Source organism: Urocitellus parryii, chromosome 9 (genome assembly GCF_045843805.1).
Source record: "Urocitellus parryii isolate mUroPar1 chromosome 9, mUroPar1.hap1, whole genome shotgun sequence".
Classification (NCBI taxonomy): domain Eukaryota; kingdom Metazoa; phylum Chordata; class Mammalia; order Rodentia; family Sciuridae; genus Urocitellus; species Urocitellus parryii.
In genome coordinates this window covers 96,407,218-96,426,848 of record NC_135539.1, presented here as the reverse complement: position 1 = coordinate 96,426,848, position 19,631 = coordinate 96,407,218, and the positions used below count along the sequence as shown (strand labels likewise).

At 37.4% G+C, this 19,631-nt stretch overlaps 1 protein-coding gene across 2 annotated transcripts in view; it reads right to left on the bottom strand.

Moving 5' to 3' along the window:
• Positions 1–19,631, bottom strand: part of Tp53bp2 (tumor protein p53 binding protein 2) — a 62,673-nt gene that overhangs the window by 3,616 nt on the left and 39,426 nt on the right. The window contains exons 1-13 of one of the 2 annotated variants that reach the window (XM_077802312.1): positions 18,683–18,838; positions 18,128–18,229; positions 16,125–16,299; positions 15,307–15,488; positions 14,792–14,956; positions 14,180–14,408; positions 12,817–12,924; positions 12,216–12,364; positions 11,040–11,502; positions 8,864–9,642; positions 7,043–7,180; positions 6,223–6,356; positions 3,226–3,392 (exon numbers count right to left, since the gene is read on the bottom strand). In XM_077802312.1, the coding sequence (XP_077658438.1) occupies positions 3,226–3,392; positions 6,223–6,356; positions 7,043–7,180; positions 8,864–9,642; positions 11,040–11,502; positions 12,216–12,364; positions 12,817–12,924; positions 14,180–14,408; positions 14,792–14,956; positions 15,307–15,488; positions 16,125–16,299; positions 18,128–18,214 (2,776 nt within the window). In that variant the 5' untranslated portion in view covers positions 18,215–18,229; positions 18,683–18,838. Of the gene's footprint in view, positions 1–3,225; positions 3,393–6,222; positions 6,357–7,042; positions 7,181–8,863; positions 9,643–11,039; positions 11,503–12,215; positions 12,365–12,816; positions 12,925–14,179; positions 14,409–14,791; positions 14,957–15,306; positions 15,489–16,124; positions 16,300–18,127; positions 18,230–18,682; positions 18,839–19,631 lie in introns of those variants that run through there. The other variant, XM_026407152.2, reaches the window with a different exon arrangement.

Here is a 19,631-nt window from a genome sequence, read left to right as displayed (position 1 = left end):
TAAAACCTAGCACCTTATAAGTATCTCTCAAAACTGGTCTTACTCAGAAAATAAAAACTTTTGCCAGCCCAGGAACTAAAAAAAGAATTGCTTGAGCCCAGGCTATTAAAAAAGTAAATGATATGCTTGTCAACTTTTGACCTATTTCTAAGTGTAAGGACCAAGGAACTATGAATATATCACTTCATTCTTCATTACCTAAAACACAGAGCAGACAGAGAAAAAGATCAGAAATGCTTATTAAGGTGGTCTTTATCAATTCCCAAATGGGAAAAGAAAATACATTATTAAATACATTAGAAAGCAGAAATGTGGCACTTCAGACATGACATAAAAGTCTACAGTCAACTCCAAAATAACAAAAATCAGAATTCTGAAGGATGTTGAAATTCCATAAACTGGGGAGGGAAAAATCCTCAACACCCCACTTTTTACCAGTTCAAAATCAATTTGCAAATTAAATTTTGTCTTTCTCCATTTATCCTATATATTCCTATCCTAAAGGGCAACACTAATAAATAATTACTATCAAACAGTAGGTAATAGAAAAAGAAGAAAGAAAACTGGAAAAGAAGGTTCTTAGCAATTCAGTTAATTATTATTTTTTAATTTAATTATTTTATTTTAATTATTATTTTTCAGTCAGGAAAATATCTGCTTGCTTTTGAATAGATTGTGAGCACTGCACTACTAATTACAAACTTAATATTTCTTATTAATTAATGTGACGTAGAATACAGTATCTCTCTTCTGGGAAGAAATGAATCAAGAAATTAAACTGTTCTTTTCCACAGAAGGCTTTGCCAATATAAAGGAACAGGTAAATTTCCAACTTTTGCCTATTTAAATAAGACACATAAAGTACAACAGAACAATAAAACTTGATGTAGCTATAACCTCACGAAGTTTTAAAGTTGGTCAGGTGTGTAAACTGTTTGGGACAGGGATGGCAAAGAGGTAAGAGAGAAATTCCAGATATTTTAATATGCTCATAATAACAGCCTAAGTCCCAGTTTCTAAGAAATCATTTCATGGAAAAAAATTTCTCGTTACTTTGCTATTATGAGATTAAGAGTTACAAATTAAGCCTTTTACAAAATTTTTGAGGGGCCTCAAAACAAGCTCAACATCATTGATAATTTTGGAAATGCAAACTAAAGCCACTATGAAATCCCATTCCAAATCCACCAAGGGTCATAAGATGTGGGGCAAAAGGAACCCTCTACTAGATGTGTGCCACTGTAACCTGCTAGTTCCATTTGTAGATATAAACCAGAAAACAAATATTTCCATATTAGGAAGGAAGGAGCTAAGGGTATACTTCAGTGACAGGGGCTGTGCTTAGCATGCACAAGGCCCTGGGTTCAATCCCGAGCACCAAAACAAATAAACAAATTTAAAAATACATTTTTTTTTTAAATGAAGGAAGGAGCCCACATGTCCTTCAAAAGTAGAATGGAAAGTTAAGCTGAGATTTAGTCATAAAAAAGAATAGTATGACACAATGAAAATAAACATAATATACAAGTGAATCTCAAAAACATAAAATGTTTAAAGAAAAAAGCCTAGAGAATCACCAACACAATTTACTTTAATTTTTTTAAAAAAAGAATAGGCAAAACTAAAAACAATACTTAATAGGTTTCACACACAAAAATATATAACTATTTTTAAAAACAAGGAATGCTGAACTTCCAGAGTGTTTACCACAGGTGTGCGGGGAGCCACATCAAGGCAGTCCAGATGATGTCAGAAAGTGTTCATGTTCTGTTTTCATAGGTCAGGAACACAGTTATCCACTATGTTCAACCCATTAGTGACCTAAACACTCATGGTATCCATGATATATTTAATAAGTTTTTTAAAATCCCTGACCAAATGTCCCTAATGTTTGTAAAAAGAATATATAGTCCTGATGGCCAATAAAATTAATACAGCAAAATACATGTTAAGATACTATAAGAATTTTAAAATAATGTCAATAAATCAAAATATCCTATGGCTCAGAGTTCAAAACATAAACAAAAAGTAATGAGTATCAATAATAAAAATTAAGGCAGGTGCAATAATGCACTCCTATAATCTCAGTAACTTGGGAGGGTGAGGTAGTAGGATCACAAGTTTGAGGCCAGCCTCAGTAATTTAGGGAGATGCTTATCTCAAAATGAAAACTATAAAGGGCTGTGGATATAGCTCAGTGGTATAGCACCCTTGAGTTCAATCCCCATTACTATATACACACACCCCCAAAAACACCCTAACAGTTTAGGGGCTGGGGATGTGGCTCACTGATACAGCACTTGCAAGAATGAATGAGGCCCTGGGTTGGATCTCCAGTACAGAAAAGGGAGAGAGAAAATGGGGAGAGGAGAGAGAAAACAACTAACAATTAAGGTCTAGGGTTCTCACTGACCCCTCTTCCTTCTCATGGAAAGCCTGAAAATAGACAAAAACACCAAGAGAAAGTCATCAAGCAGAGATGAAAGACATGTCTTTAAACTCATGGGTCTCTCAATCAACAGGTAATGCTGCTTTTGAGTGTCTGCATAGTATGGAGTCCTGAGACTCTTTATTTTTCTGTTTTCCCTCCCTTCCACCTCCTCTTAAGTCATAAAGAGAAAAATTAACCTCAACTACGAAGCCTTGTAAAGTAAAAAATTTTCCTAATAAGTAAAAGTGGCATGCATCTAAAACTTCAAGTCCATTTTTCTCTAGGTGCAGATCTGATGTTAGCAATTAGACTCAAACTCAAAATCAAGAAAACAAAACAAAGCCCAAAAATATGTGTTGCCTTTATTTTATTTAATGACAAGTTTGATTTGCAGGAAAACATGGGTCATTTGGTATCTTGTGTCAATGCTGTTTTTCTTATGATCATCTTGGAAGAATGAGGTTCTGTTCACTTATTTGCAAAGACATGCTAGCACTTGGTAAATATTAAAGCCTTAATGGGGGTCTTTTGATGGTCAAAAGCCCTTTAATACCACTAGATCAGAAGCTGCATCACTGTCTTCGGTTGCTGAAGATTTCCCTGACAATAGTTGTTTCCAGGAATACACACAGAAGCTATATTATTTGTGACCCAGTCTGTTCTATTTTCAGCGCCCAAGACAATGTAAAACACAAGAGACTTTCCTAAAATAAAAATACTTATTGAATTAAACCCCAGAGATAGACAGGTAAGTAAATGCAGTAATCAACACATTGATTCCACTGGCTACATACCATAAAGAAACTGAGAGCACTGTGTGTAGCCCTCCTCCATCTCCTCACACTTATCTGCGGCAGTCTGCATGTCACTGTAGGTCATGGCAAACACAGCTGCTCCTGACTCCACCAAAAACTTACACACCTGGACATTGTTACATGAGGCAGCACAATGCAATGGAGTCCTGTGAATAAGACACAGCAAGGGCTAAAAATGTGTTTTTCTCTTTTTTTTTTTTTTTTTGGTATTGGGGATTAAACTCAGGGGTACTCAACCACTGAACCACATCCCTAGTCCTATTTTGTATTTTATTTAGATTCAGGGTCTCACTGAGTTGCTTAGTGCCTTGCAGTTGCTGAGGCTGGCTTTGAACTCGCAATTCTCCTGTCTCAGCCTCCCAAGCCGCTGTGATTATAGGGATGCACCACCATGCCCAGCCTAAAAACATGTTTCTAATTTGAAAGACACCTGCTCTGATAAGACACCTGTAAGAAAATTTCTTGTGTTTCTCATCTACCAAACCCTTTCTTCTGAAAAACTGAAACAGTTTTAAGGTCTGCAGATATAGCTCAGCTGGTAGAGTGCTTGCCTAGCATACACAAGGTCCTGGGTTCAATCCCCAGCACCATTTAAAAAAAAAAAAAAAAAGAAGTTTTTTAGCTGGGCATAGTGGCACATGCCTATAATCCCTACAGCTCAGGAACCTGAGGCAGGAGGATCATGAGTTCATAAGCCAGCCTCAGCAACAACTGAGGCATTAAGCAACTCAGTGAGACCCTGTCTCTAAATAAAATACAAAATAGGCCTAGGGATGTGGCTCAATGGTCGAGTTTTTAAAAGCCAGTACAACACAGATGACTGAACTCATCAAAGAATTATACCCGTAAAGGAAAACACCAGACTAATGAACCACAGCTAAGCTAGGAGCCAAGCAAAGAGTGAACAAAATCAAGAAAACATTCCATACAGTAATCTAACAAGAACAAGATAAAATGATTTCCTTCCATGTCTGGATCTCTGGTTATTTCTGTCAAAGTAAAAGACCTACCAATCCTTAAATTATAGGCCTTCATGCAAAACATGTGCCAATTTTGAAGGAACCAAGTTGTATATAAGCTACCTTTATAGTATTTTTTAAAACTCAAGTAAATTTTAATTGAAAATACTTGTCAATTCAATTCAGACTAGAAAAATGACCACAAAACATTTTAATCTATTTTAAGTAAGTGGTTAACAAGAACTTATCAATACCATTCAAGAGAATTTTTTTCCAGCATCTCAAAATGTTTTATGAAATATGATAAATTATCTTGAGTTAGCACTAAAGGTTTAAGGTTTACCACTGACCAAACTCAGAAATTGGGTTTGAGAATGTTAACTGGGTTCTGAAGTACATATGGTTTAATTTCTTTACCCTTACCTCTCCCCTCTGTTTTATTTTACTGGGATACCCCGCCTCTCTCTTTTAATATTTTTAGTTATAGATGGATACAATATCTTTACTTTATTTATTTATTCTTATGTGATTCTGAGGATCAAACCCAGTGTTTCACATGTGTCAGGCAAGCACTCTGCCACTGAGCTACAGCCCCAGCCCAGGATATATCATTTTCAAAAAGAAAAAAAATATATTTTCTGTCCCCCATTCCAGAATACTATTAACAATTTGGTGAATGTTACTAAGACTTTTCACTTGCATGGTTTTTTAAAAATGAAAAATTATATGTAATCTAAACTCCCTAAATTTGGGAAACAAGGGATATTATAACATGGTAAAAATTTGTTTTGCTTAAGCTACAATACTAAACCAAAACATTAGGCAAAAATATTATGTATAAAAAATACATGTTATGATTTTAACAACTTCTTTCTTTTTTTGTACTGGGGATTGAACCCAAGGGCACTTATCCCCAGCCCTTTCTATATTTTATTTAGAGATAGGGTCTTGCTAAATTGCTTAGAGTCTCACTAAATTGCCGAAGCTGGCCTTGAACTTTCGATCTTCCTGCCTCAGCCTCCCAAGCTGCAGTGATTACAGGTGTGCAGCACCACGCCCGGCTGGTCTTAACTACATTTTTTAAAAAGTATATAAAAAATAGTTTGAGGGCTGGGCAAGGTAGGTAGAATGTATGCTTAAGATGCATGAGGCTGCAGGTTCAAACTCCAGCACCATCACCAACAACAAAAGAAGCTTAAAGGAAATATATTGAAATATTAATGGTGTTTATTTACAGACTGCACAGGTGCAGACAGCTTATTTTCCTCTTCTCATTTTTCTATTTTGTATATTTTCCACATATTTTTATATATCATTCTTTTAAAATGCAATCAAAATGCTTCTCCAAGTATTATTTATAACATTAATGACCAAAAAAAATTGCAAAACAATCTAAATGTCTAACAAGAGGAAGACAATCATAATAAATGAACACATGGTTACTTAAATCTCTTAATGGAATGATCTGAACCTAATTCAAATTTATATATATGTTCTGCATGCAATTCATACATGCATACTTAATACCATAAGCACACATGTATAAATTACATACACACACACACACACATTAGTTGTTGTTGGACTTTTATTTTATTTATTTATATTTGGTGCTGAGAATCGAACCCAGTGCCTCAGAAATGCTAGGCAAGCACTCTTCCACTGAGCTATAAATTACTCCAGCCCCATAAATTTTTTTATAATAACTTGTTTTTGACATTAAAAGTCTTTAAAACTAAAATGCTACAGTAAATATGGGATGATACAACCTCTTAAAATCTTTTGTGATATTTCTTATCTTGATTATTTATTAAACTTTTAAAAACCCCATCTGCTTCCGTTATTGGAATGAGATGACTGTTAATAAGGACATGCTTATTCCTCAAAAATAGCACATTTCTCCAGCAAATGACAATCAGCTATACAATACAAAGGAATGTAATTTTTGCCTTCCAACAGCACTAAAACAGTGCTTTTACCCCCAACTGTAGTTTGGAGTTTAAAGGAAAAATCTTACCATCCATCACTATCAGCAGCATTTACATTTACACCAAACTGTACCAGGAACTTAACGATTTCTGTGTGGCCTGCACATACAGCATTGTGGAGAGCTGTGATGCCTTCATCATTGGGCAGGCTAGGGTCATCAACCTGTAACGTCAACAAGAGGGGGAAGCATCACTCCAATATATCTTGTCACGCTAACTGGCTCCTCAGGGTCAAGAGAACAGAAATGGACTTCTATGGGATTTTTTTAAAATCCTAATTAAAACCTACAGGAGCCAAGAAATCTGTATTAAGAACAATTCTAGAAAAAAGAATAGCCACATTAAGTAGACACAGCACTCACTATAAAATAAAGTTTTTTAAAAAAACTGAAGAAGTACCAGAAACTATATCCTTACAGTCATTTTTGTTTATTTATAGTCCCAACTTTCCACCACAAATTAGTTTCTAAGTAGAAGCTACATTTGCTATGGAAAGAAAAAAAGTGAACTAAAAATATTTTAAATAGTAGGCTTCTGAAAAGTAGGAACATTGGTAATTTAATACCATACAGTACAAATCCATACATAAGCAATTTTAAAGCAGAATAATGATCTCCCCAAGAAAGAAAAAGTACCCTAGAGAAAACAAGTGAAAATTGAACTTCTGCATTATCAAAATTTTAGTCATGCTTTTAAAACAGAATAGGCTATTTTAGAGCATACTCAAAAGTTCTTCCCCAGAGCCCCAGTCTCAAAAAGGAAATTTAAAAATACATTTTCTCCATTGTAGCTTTCTATTTTGAGCTTTAAAACAAGTCACATTTAGGAAATTACTAATTATAGTCATACCTCATAAATAATTCTCTGTACAAGGTCAAACTCTCCCTCCAAAGATGAATCTAGGAGTAAAGCAAGAGGGTTGAATTTCACCCTCATTCCATGAGCAATCCTCTCTGAGCCAGTTTTACGTAAGTTTGTCCTTTTGCCCTGCAAAGGAAATGCATGGAAAATTAAGCAAGATACACCACCAAAAGGGTAGAATGAGCTCAGCTGTGTGTGTGTATGTATGTGTGTGTGTGTGTGTGTGTGTGTGTGTGTGTGTATATAAAAGCACATTTTATTCAAGTATAACATTATTATTCAGGAAAGTATACCAATCAATATATATAACTAAATAATTTTTCACAAAGTGTGAACACCTATGCAATAAAGTGGGAGGAACTTAACTCTATAAAACCTAATGGAAGCACATCTGTAAATATAACATGAACTCATAAGCTAAGCACATAATCTGAAGAGGGTGACTTTCGTCAAGTTTCAAAACTAGCCAAGATTGGTCTCTTAATAGAGTACATCAAGACCCACACCCTTCAATTAGCAACAATGCAGCTCAGAAATATAACTGCTAACATATACATATATAAAAGGAAACTAAGGCACACAGCGAGCAAACAGCAGAGCTGGAATTCAAATCCAGGTAAGTTGTTTTGCTGCAACCCTTCCCCCTTTTTTTTTTTTCGTGTGTGTGTGTGTGTGTGGGTGTGTGGGTGTGTGTGTGGTGCTGGGGATTGAACCTAGGGGCTTGTGCATTCAAGGCAAGCACTCTACCAACTGAGCTATATCCCCAGCCCAAAACCCTTCCTCTTAATCATTTCATACCATAATGCCTCCTCAGGCAAAAGCCTATTAGTAAGCTAAATAATAAAGATTAATAGTTATTATACATACCAAGGAGGAATCCTACAAGTCTTCAAATATTTTAATAAGGATATTTTTTTAAAGGCATTTTAAAGACAAAAACCTAACATTCTGTAAAATAGGTTCCTTAAGCACATCCAACAAAATGGAAATGTTTCCTCAGGTGTGATAAATATACTATACATACTTCTCTTTCATTTTATCTCAGATGTGGAAAACCATTGAGCTTTGAAAAACATAGGAGGCAAATGCTGTAACTCTCAAAAGTGTAATGGATAAATGTTGTTCTTTAAAATAAAGTGACAAGAAAACTTCCAAACAAAAGCTTAATATTTGGAAGGCATTTCTAAGCCAAAACAGAGTTTTAGAATAACTTAAAAGAACCTAAGGATTCTGGTGTTTGTCAGGTTCTTAAACTATATTGAAAGAGAGAAAAAAGCTAAAGAGGTGGCCACCCACCCCCTCCCCAGTTTCCTCACTTCATACGACCCTTCAATCTCTTACTTTTAAGATGGAGGTTTTATCTAACATTTCATTAAAATTTTTTTTTCACTGCCAAAAAAATAAAAGTTTGAATGAGTGATACTATAATGAGAAAGTTTTACTGTCTGCCAGATCTCACAGAGCTAAGCCAGTGATCAAATTCAAATTTAGGTCTTTCCAGTCCAGTGTTACTTCCCTAATATGTGGTATCAGCTACAGAAGAAATAGCATATGTGGTATCTGTAGGGATAAAAACAAACAAACAAACAAAAAACAAACAAACAAACAAAAAAAACTGTTTCCTTCACAAAGAAACATGTTCTAAGACATTAAAATGTTCTTTATTCTTAACATATTGCATTTTCATAAGATCCATTCTGTACTAAGGGATTATAAAATTAAAAGGCAAACTGAAGAAAAATACAACCACCTAGAAGAGAGTGACAAGGTAAGACTCCCAAAATGGTCATAAGACACCACATTACTCACAGGAGGCAGAGAGACCTGCCCAGTGATCTCAGGTGGGCGCATGCTCACAGAGTCTTCTCCAGGCCCTTCGGGCTCCCCAGATGGGTAGGGTGGAGGTGGGTATGGGGGGTACTCCTCCAGATACACTTCAAGCAGATGGGGAGCCTCTGGGTTTGGTTCTTCCGCATTATTCTGGAGATTTGGGCTGCTGTCTGTGACTCCTTCAGGCGCATAATCAAGGGCAGGGGAAGGAGATGGCATGTCACTGTTCTCTGTACTAGCACTCCCCACATCATCTGGGGATAATGCCTCAGGAACCAAAGAGACCACCTCCTTCTCTGGCTCCACATGTAAATATGGATTCGGAATCTCTGTGGGGCTTTCTGAGCCGGCAGTCACTGAGGTGGATGATTTAGATGGGTATGATGGGACAGAGATGGTCTCCATTGCAGCTATTGTGGTCCTCTGATACAAAAGTTTCTGAATATTTGGTCCATTAGGACCCTCTGGCTCTGTAATAGAGCTGCGTTTCTTTAGTGGTCTGGGTGCATTAGACAGTTTCTTTCGTAGGGCTTCTAAGTCAGCATCACTCTGGTTTCGGTAAGGATTAGATAAGAAAGGCAGTAATTTGGTTGGGCTGAGTGGTCGAGGAATTCTTTCATTTTCATGGTTCTCCTGAACTGAAGAAACAGGTTCTGTTTCAGGTTCAGGACTGCCAGGCTTGCCCTGGCTGTTGGAATAAATGTTCTCTGGATGCTGCTGTGGATTTTGGGCAGTGGCAATCACAGGCTTGCCATATACTAATGGAAAAGGAAAAAAATAAAAATCCTGGTTACTATTAACCACACAGAACTGGCAAGTAACAAATAACAACTAGGCCTCTTTTAATTTCACAGTTACATTATATTCTCTCAAGCACAACTAATTTATTTAAAGAACAAAAGACAAAGCAAGGGTTTCATCTTTGCATAATAAACCTATTATAGAATCAAAATCCCCATTAACTATAACATGGACCATTATTTTACAAAACAGTAAGAAAGAAAATATTGCCAATTATAAGAAATCACTGACTCGCAGTCAAACCTAAAATATCAAAATGTGAAAAAAACTTAGAACCGATGAAAATCAGTAATCCTCTGTGTCCAAACTAACTCTTAACATATAATACCCCATCTTTCAAAAATGAACCAATGTGAAACATCATACTTAGCTTAAAAAATTATTAAGAACCACTGTGTTTACCAAAGATATTCCCCCTTTAACATACTATCAAATTTAGTTAATTCCCAAATTATCACATTAGCAGTCATCAACAAAGATTCATGATAAGAGTAAGACATAGCATATATACAGATTTTTGGCTAATTTTTGTTAGGACATCTTAGGCCACAATTACATGCTTATTTCATGACTAGAAAGCCATTTTCAATTAATTAAAACATGGTCAATTTTATTCTAGTCCTATAAATAATGATTTAGAAAGAATAAACAAATGTCCAGCTTGTGTATGTTAAACACAAACTATCTTATTTTGTTTTTATTTAGTTTATTTCCTTTCGGTACGGGGGTCTTGAATATGCTAGGCAAGGATTCTACAATTGAGCTACACTTCCAGTCCTTGTTATCTTTTTATATTTCATTAGTGGTGTGTCCTCATAAAAATAACTTCAAATACATTAGTGTTTTTTAAAAACACAGTGTGCGGGCTGGGGTTGTGGCACAGTGGTAGGGCACTTGCCTAATATATGTGAGGCACTGGGTTCAATTCTCAGCACCACATATAAATAAAATAAAGGTCCGCTGACAACTAAACAATAAAAATAAATAAAAATAAAAAATTTTAAAAACAGGGTAGTTGTGTCATCTTCAATGCACCAAAAGCATGTAGTCACAGCTACAGTGAAGACACAACTTTCTGCATGCTCTCTCCTGTGTGTATGTCTCCCACTCTCCTCTGAGCTCCTTCAGAACTAGGACTGCCCCTCTCATCTTCAGTGCCTAGTGCAGTAACTGACATATAGCAGTCACTCTGTTAAAACTCCCAATTAACAGTAGGAAACACAATTACAACTCAGAACACCAGAGTCAGTCAAAATAGAGACCAGTTATTTTACTGTATGCTGACAACTGGCAGCTCTGGTGGAGGATATAAGCACAACATCTATGCAAGTGAAAATAAGACCAAGAACCTTACCACTTGCAAAGTGTGGGCCTCTGGTATGCGTCTTGGTCAGTGCACTCTGCACAGCCTGTTGGAAGTTTTTTCCTGGAGCCTGATGCTGTGTATACATGGAATATATAGAGCTGGCTGCCACAGTCTGAGGTTTTCTGAAGGCTGGAAGAAGGGTATCTTTGGAAGGCTGGGGAGTGAAGGGCCGGACGGCTGCAGCAGGTGGACTTTCTTGCTTAGATCCTGGAGAAAGGGTTTGATCTTGGCCAACTGAAGGTACGCTGGGAGACAGCAGCACCCTTGGCTGCTGCCCTGCTGGTTTGGGTTTACTTCCCATGGATGTAACAGCTGTTGGCAATTGCTGAGGATTTCCATCTGGCTTAATGTCAGAAGGTGATTGATTGGTTTGTCCAAAATAAGGCAAATTAATCTGTTTTGGTTTTGTAGGAACAGGAGGTGGTACTTTCACCACATTTTTATTTGCAGTCTGTAATATACACACACACACACAGCCAGTTAAAACATTGTAATAGCTGAGTACATATGATATTCTAGATAATCTAACTTTAGAAATATAAACATACACTGTAAAAATATTAACTCTACGTTTTAAAATCATTAAAAAGTTTTAAATCTGTATTGATCATATTTAATAAGGGACCTCAGAAATACAGTCCCACTCTCCAAGATTTCCTTCTTATTTGGGCAACTGTAAGTGCCCACCTGAAAACTCTTACTTACCACCTTTCATATTCATAGGCTGAACCAAAAAATTAGACATTCTTGTTCATAAGAACTGCATGCAATCTATGCTATTGTGGTTCAACACCCAACTTGCAGCATTCACCAATAACCTGCTTATCCAAGGTTAAGACCTAGGGGGTTGCAGTAGATTCACCATAAAAGCACTTGATATAACCTCAGTTCCAAATTTCAAAGAAAGATACTTGAATTAAAAAAAAAAAAAATGGTGTTCTTCAACAGAATTATGATTTTATAGAGAATTACACAAAATATGACCCCAAAGTATATGTCAGCCATCCTACAATATACAGGGAGATCACAAATAATTCAAGCAATAGAATTTAAAAAACAGCATGCTCTATTTTAATACATTTTATTTCTTCTGCTTTCTCCTTCTTTAAAAACAGGTTATAGAATTACCATTAAGTTTTAAAAAAACAGAACATTCCTAAGTACCTGAGCATCCCGCAAGATATCTTCACTGCTCTGGTTTTTCCTCAGTGTGCCAAAGGGGGGTGGGGCAGCACACTGGTCCACTGTGTCAAACATTGAGAAAGGACGCACTTTCTTCTCTTTTTCCCTCAGTGGAACTTCCCCATCATCAGCTGAAGACAGAAAAAACACACGGTGATCTTCAAACTGTTAGCAATAAATGTGCTGATAAGTATCTATTGCCTAGATTTCTCTGAAATTCTGTACCCACTAAATGCTTTCCTATTTTAAGTTGATAGAAGAATAAATTGAACACTACAATGATAGTATCTTGGTTCCTCAGTTAAATGATGGTATCTGGAAATAAACTATACTGTTAAAAGTGTCCCTTCTCACAATGCTAGAAAATGAACCATCTAGAAAAAAACACAGTACCTTTGACATGACCAAAACATAATGTTCAAGAGCAACAGAAATAAACTTTCTACAACTCTTTCATTTTTTTCCTTCCATTACAAAACTCTGGCATGCACCTCCCCAGGTATCTGGGGACTACACAGAATGCAAAGATTATTAATACAAGAAGATTATTAATGCTAGTTTTACTTTTAACCAGCATGTTTACCTTGGTCCAGGGCATTCCCAGCACTTTGAGGTACAGAAGAGCCTTGGCTCAGGAAAAGATCTGCATTTGAAGGGCTCCAATCAGGGCCAGCTGAATGGATTTTAGAGCCTAGAATGTATAAAAGCAACTACAAATAACTCCACATTCTAAAAACACTTTTACTGCTATGAGTTTTAATCTCTAAAAACAGCTTTAAATTCCAAACTCAAAACATTCCAGTAAATTTCTTCAGATAGTATTGCATTAGACTTTATATTTCTAATTTGAGCTTTTCCCACCTTACTCAAGCAATTTAAAATTAGTTACAGCAAATAAACAGTCTATTTGAATCATCAAGGACTCATTATTTTTTAATGAGGTAAGAAAACATCATCATCACTGAGAAACCAATTTCTAATCCAGCAACTTAAGCATCCAAGATTCACCTTATAGGCAGTATCTTAAGTGATTCATGCACAACAGAAAGGCAAAAATATGGACTTTTAAACAATGACTTCAACCAGTTTTTCTCAAATCAGTGTATTCAAGTTCCTCTACACTGACTGGCATTTAAATTTCAAATGCCATGGCTTTTATTGTTTCTTATAGAAACAAAACAAACATAACTCTTCCTACAATAAAATCCAGAGTACCTGGCACTATTGCTTCATAGCAGTAATTACAGCAAAATAATCAATAATTATAGATACTGTTTGCATATAACAAAGGTTAGAGGAAAATAAAAGACAACACTGGTTATTGCTTTTTGCTTCCATGTATCTGAATGATAAAGATGAAGGATGTTTTTAATCCTACTTCTAACAACTCTGTTCATTTTTTCCTTTCATTATAAAACTCTGGCTTGTACCTCCCATGTGTCATAAGAACTACACAGAATGCAAAGATTACTAAAGCAAGGAGCCTTGTTATTTTTATTTTTGAACTCCCACCGTGTTTACCTTCTAAAAACTATCAGCAGGCAAATACCCATGCAAAAGAACATATGGACATCTAACACCATTCACCAAGAGAATGAATTCACAATCTCAAATTCTATAAAGATGACAACAGCATTTTTATATATGATAGTTTGCCTTGAAAAAAAAAAGTTCTTGAGTTATTAACATCTGATCAAAATTTCCTCAGTAACATGAAGGAACTTCCCAAAACAATTCTAGGTGTTACTTTATTTCATTTCCTGAATAGAACTATATTGTTTATGGTTTTAAAAAAAAAAGAACATACTTCACTAGAAAAGAATACAAAGGGATTTTCAAACACGAACAAGGATATAGACAACTCTTTTTTAAAAACTTTGGAAAAACAAGAGTGGTGATGGGGAAGAGCTAAGTTGTGTAAGAACTTGGAAATCATCCACTTTTACCTTTAGTTTGTGATGAGGTCCCAGATCTCATATTGGGCAGCGTCTGTATCTTCATTGGCCCCTCTGAAGCCTGCATGGCCAAGGAACCATCAGGAAGGGCTGGCTTCACAAGCAGTTCAGGCCTTGAGGGCATCCGTGGCATGGTAGAGGACTGGATGTATGGACCTACTGCAGCCACTCGACTCGGGGCTGACACTACTTGCTGAGGAAGATTTCCGTCAGATGAAACCTTAAGGAAAAAAGCACAGGCGTTTCAGTATTAGTATCACATGGATCAAACTCAGAAAAAGCTGTGGAATTTTCCGAGTTTTTCTAAACGAGCACTCTCAGAATTTGGCCATAAAGTCTACAAGAATGTCAAAAACAAAAATACTCCACAATGAACTCTCACCACATTTTATTAGAAGTATTAGCGGGAAAAGCAAGATACACAGGTAAAAATGTTAAAAAGTAAAAAAGCAACGGATTATCTTTTAGGAATCCAAGAATACCATCTCTTTTCTGAGGACACACTGTGGAATGATTCCGAAGAAGTTGCTTATGAAAAACTGACCTCTCTTGCCTGGTCATCTTTCTCCTCCTCCCCCAGCCCACGTCCCAACAGCCACTCACTGGTAGATTTTCTTTCTGCTGCAGTGCTGCCTTCTTCTTCCACAGTCGGTCCCTCAGCTCATTAACACGCTTATCCATGACTGCCACTTCTGAGTTGCGCTTATTCAAACACTCCCTCTGTTGTTGCAGCTTGGCATTCTGCTCTTGATTCAATTTGTTCCTTAACTGAATAAAACACAGAGGAAAAATACAGACAGACAATGAATAGAAGAAAATTTCTCCAACAGGTAATCACATGATTAACTATTATATAATTTCTAAAAATGTAAGGTCCTCCACTTCATCTCCTGGTTTAAAATTAAGTGACATCTGTGCTAGACCACTGGCTGTGGTTATGCCTCAAGTTTCCTGTCTGAGGTACCATAAAGTTTATTCTGGATTCTTTGGGGTTTAGGTCCCCCTCCTCCTCTGACTTAAGGAAAGCAGCTAAAATCTAACACTTCCTGCCACTTCTATAGACAACTCTGTTTCTTGAAAGGAGCTCATACTGCATTTAGTAAGCAGCTATGGTGTACCTGCAGTTCCTTGTAGAGGCGATCCAGCTCAGCTACAGCTGACTGGTTGTCATGGTGGCCGTCAATCCTGCCACTCTTGAGCATCTCTAGCTGCCTTGTAAGTTCCTCTACTTTTGACACTGCTAGAACGAGTTCCCTCTGTTTTTGCTGGAACAGACTGTTCATCTGTTCAATTTCCTCCACTAGGAAGAGAACAATAATCAGAGTTGAAAAGAAAAAGAATGGACAACTTCCCAAGCAATCAGTCTTTACAATAAATTTTCTAACAGTAAGTAATCTTTCAAAATGCCCTAAAATCAACCTATTTCTTTTCGAAAGCCACCGAAATCAACACAGACAACTCTAAAAGGTCTATGCTTCTATCTCAGTGCAGACATTTGTAGAATTTGCAGACTTTGGGACTTTTATTCTCAACTTCGTAATAGTAGATGAAGCTCCTAGACCACAAACATTTTAATTAAAATGGTATAGTAATAGATAGACCTATTATATAAACAAAATTCCTGACCTTCAACAAATTATTTTTTTCTTCATCAAATTCTTAGTCAAGAAATAAAGAAAAAAATTACTATATTTTCCAGAGGTAATTTAAAAACTTTATTGATAACATCCAGTGCTGGATTCAATTGAGAGGAGCTTGCGATATCAAAACTGAAGTGAATTATGCTTTAAAAAAAAAAGTTTCCTTTTAAGGTGATCTACAAAGATTTATTTACTACAAATGTAAGTAAACTTTTTACACCAAATTGATTTCTTATGCTGAAACAGCTTAACATGTAGCCTTTGGTATTAAAGAAAACCTACTGTAAACAACTCACCAAGTTTCCCATTGCTTAGCCTCTTCTGTTCCACATGGCCTTTAAGCGCTCTCACTTTTTTTAGCTTGGCTTCCTGATTCTCAGCTATTTCTTTTAGCCTCTTCAGTTTCTCCTGCTCCGCAGCTTGTTGCTGTTGACGCTGATCTTGTTGTTTTAAAAACTTCAAGCGCTGTTCCTAAAGATGATTGAAAAAAAAAAACAACAATCAGGCATATCATTTTAAACAGGTATGCCACTAACTTCAAGATCATCTAACCACAATCCTTGGATGCTGAGATTAAGGTGTACCTGTAAGACTGTTCTACCCTTACTATGTAAACTATATGCTGCCATCAAAATCACCCTGGAGGTTTGTTCAACACGGACACTCTTGAACCCACCTCAGAATCTCTAAAAACAACATTTTTAACCAAGTGGCTCTAATATAGCAAACAAGCAGTAATCTTTGAACTAGTTTTCATAAAGTTTTGTTACAACTTTAAGAAGAAACTCATGCTGAATGGGAAGGCACTAAAAGAAAGCAGTTAAATGCACAGGATGTGGATTTGAGTTTAGATTCAAACCCAAGCTTAGCCATATTACCTGGGCAAATTATATAGCTTCACCAAGAAAACAAATCTGTTTCTTTCTATATAAAATGGATATGATAGATAGTAACCAGTTACTGTACTGAGGATTAAATGAAATAGAAAATGTACATTTTTTGACAATTGCCTTGAAGAATCCCTGGCTAGCTGGACACAACAGCACATGCCTGTAATGCCAGCACTTTAGGAAGCTAAAGAAGAAAAATTACAAGGCTAATTTGGGCAACTTGCAAGACCTTGTTCTGAATAAAAAACAAAAAGGGCATAGATGTATATCAGTGGTAGAGCACCCCTGGATTCAATCCCTAGCACTGCAAAAGCAAAGAAAAAATTCCTGACAAGGGCTGGGGATATAGCACAGTGGTAGAGAGCTTGCCTAGCATGTGCAAGGCGCTGCATTCAAATCCCACACTTCGGGGAGAAAAAAAATCCTTATTACTTCAAAGCCTACTAGGTAACCTTTCATGTCAAACTACCAACTATCAACTTCAGTCACTGAAAGACTGGCTGGCTAAGTATACTGAGTGTTTAGACCAGGGGTTTGCAAACTACAGCCTGATGGCCAAATTCAGCTTGCTATTTTTGTAAGTGAAATTTTACTGGCACACAGCCACACCCATTTGTGGTTGCTTGAATAGCAAAGTTGAGTAACTAGTACAGAGGCAGCCATAGCTTACAAAGCCTAAGATATTTAACTATATAGCTCTTTTTTATTTTTTTCTTTTTTCTTTTTGGGTATCAGGGATTGAACTCCAGGGCACTCGAACTCTGAGCCAAGCCCCCAGCCTTATTTTGTATTTTCATTAGAGACAGGGTCTCACTGAGTTGCTTAGCACCTTGCTTTTGCTGAGGCTGGCTTTGAACTTGTGATCCTCCTGCCTCAGCCTCCCCAGCCGCTGGGATTACAGGCATGTACTACCACACCTGGCTTAACTATATAGCTCTTTAATGAGAAAAGTTTGATGGTATCTGGTTTAGACTAGAAGCCTATGCAAGAGAAGCAGCAGTGAAAATGGTTTTGATGGTAATGAAGAAACTTCTTAAAATAATTTTCCTCATTCAAGTACAGGACTAAGATTAGTTTGTGGGTAATGTCCCCAAATTAAGGAAGCAGTCTCTTATTGGTGCCAAGCAGCATTAAGGGGACAGTGTCAGCATCTGTAAAATTTACTCCTGCTACCGGCCAGGTTAGATCCTAGTGGCAAGGTGAAAAGCTCTTTATGACTTTCCTATGTTACTGAAACCCATACAAGATGGTTAACTTTGATCAAAATTAGGGATTATGAAGATCTTTAATAACAGGGATGACACAAAGACTTCTGCAAAATGAAACACTTTGGATTTAATAGACCACAAGCAGCTTTTCATACACATTAACAATGGTAACCTATTAGATCTTTGAAAATAAGACATTACCTTCGTAGCCAGCATTTGTTGCTGAGCCTCAATCTGTTGCTGCTGTCGAGATGCCATTTCTTGAAGTTCAGCAAGAGTCAGGTCCATTCTAGGACTATGAACCTACAAATACATATAATCCAAATTACTATTAGATGATCACAAAGGGTCCTCCCCAAACATCTATTTATAAGCTTCATCTGAACCAATCATGACAAAATCAGCCATTTTTTTCATAATGTTAAACAGACCATTAATTTTTACATTCATATTCACCACAATGACTTAAGATGTAAGGCATACTAATATACATACCAACAATCTTTTAAGTTAGGAAAATAAATGGTAAATTTAGAATTACTTGTTCTATAGTTAATTTATATTAGGATTGTAATGTTTGCTCATTTTAAACACAGTACTGGGACAATGGCAGCAAACCTAGAATACAATCATCAGAACATCACTTAAAAATATATTAGCAGGAGATCCAACATGGCGGCAGGCGGAGAGGCAGCGTTTTCAATACCCCCCCAGTGATGGGGTCATAAAGACACACAGATAACGCTTAGATTCTACCAACGGAGAATCTCCTAGCAAAATTCCACTGAAGAGAGACCGGCCGGGAGCTACTAGGATTTTCTGAAGTGACAGATTGCCCCAGACGAGCGAATCCCTGTCAGGAGACGCAGAGGTCCAGATCCGCCAGCCACAGTCTGAGTGCCGTGGCCCGGCTGCCGGCCCGTCCACCAGCAGCAAACGTGACTGGGTCCCGCTAGCCTCCAAGACGCAGCTTGGCAGGAAGAACTCTTTAGCCAAGCCTTCATGAAATAGCGAGCTGGGAACTGAAGCCAACAGGGGACAGACCAGTCCCACCCCTCCCTTCGGGACACTCCAGCAAGGAGCCTGGGGCCTGCCATAGCAGAGAGGTGACGTCATATTCCTTCCTAGCAAAATCCACTTTAGCAGGTGTGTGACTCCCTCCCCATCCAGATACAAACAGCCAGGAAACTTCATGGACCTCTCAGGGGTCGTGTCTGTGGGGAAGCAGAGGGGATACCCGACCCCCTACCCCCCATATCACCAGCGGTGACTCCCAAGGTCTTAGCCGCCAGTTTACCACAGCACTGGGGCTTAAATGGGACACGCGGTGGGGCTGCAAGTGTAACTAGATCTCTGGGGAACAGCTTCTGGTGAACAGGACCTGGCTGGCTGGCTGACAGGAGGAAGGGGGGGTAAGGGCCCGAGAAGTGAAACGGCTCTGGACTGACAAGTCTGGGAGACTCCCAGGAGACGCCTTACAGGGATTGCTATGGGCAGGTAGAGAGCAGAAGCTCCAATCGGAGGGCACAGCTCCACCTACTGGAAGAGAAGAAAATGGATCTCTAAGACTTCAATATTTTTTTTTCTTCTTCTCTCTCTGTTCCTTTCTCCCCTTTTCCTTCTCTCTTTCTTTCCCGTTTCAAGTTTTATTGTTCTTTTCATTCTCCTCTAATCTATCTCTCTCTCCTTTCTTTTTAAGAGCACC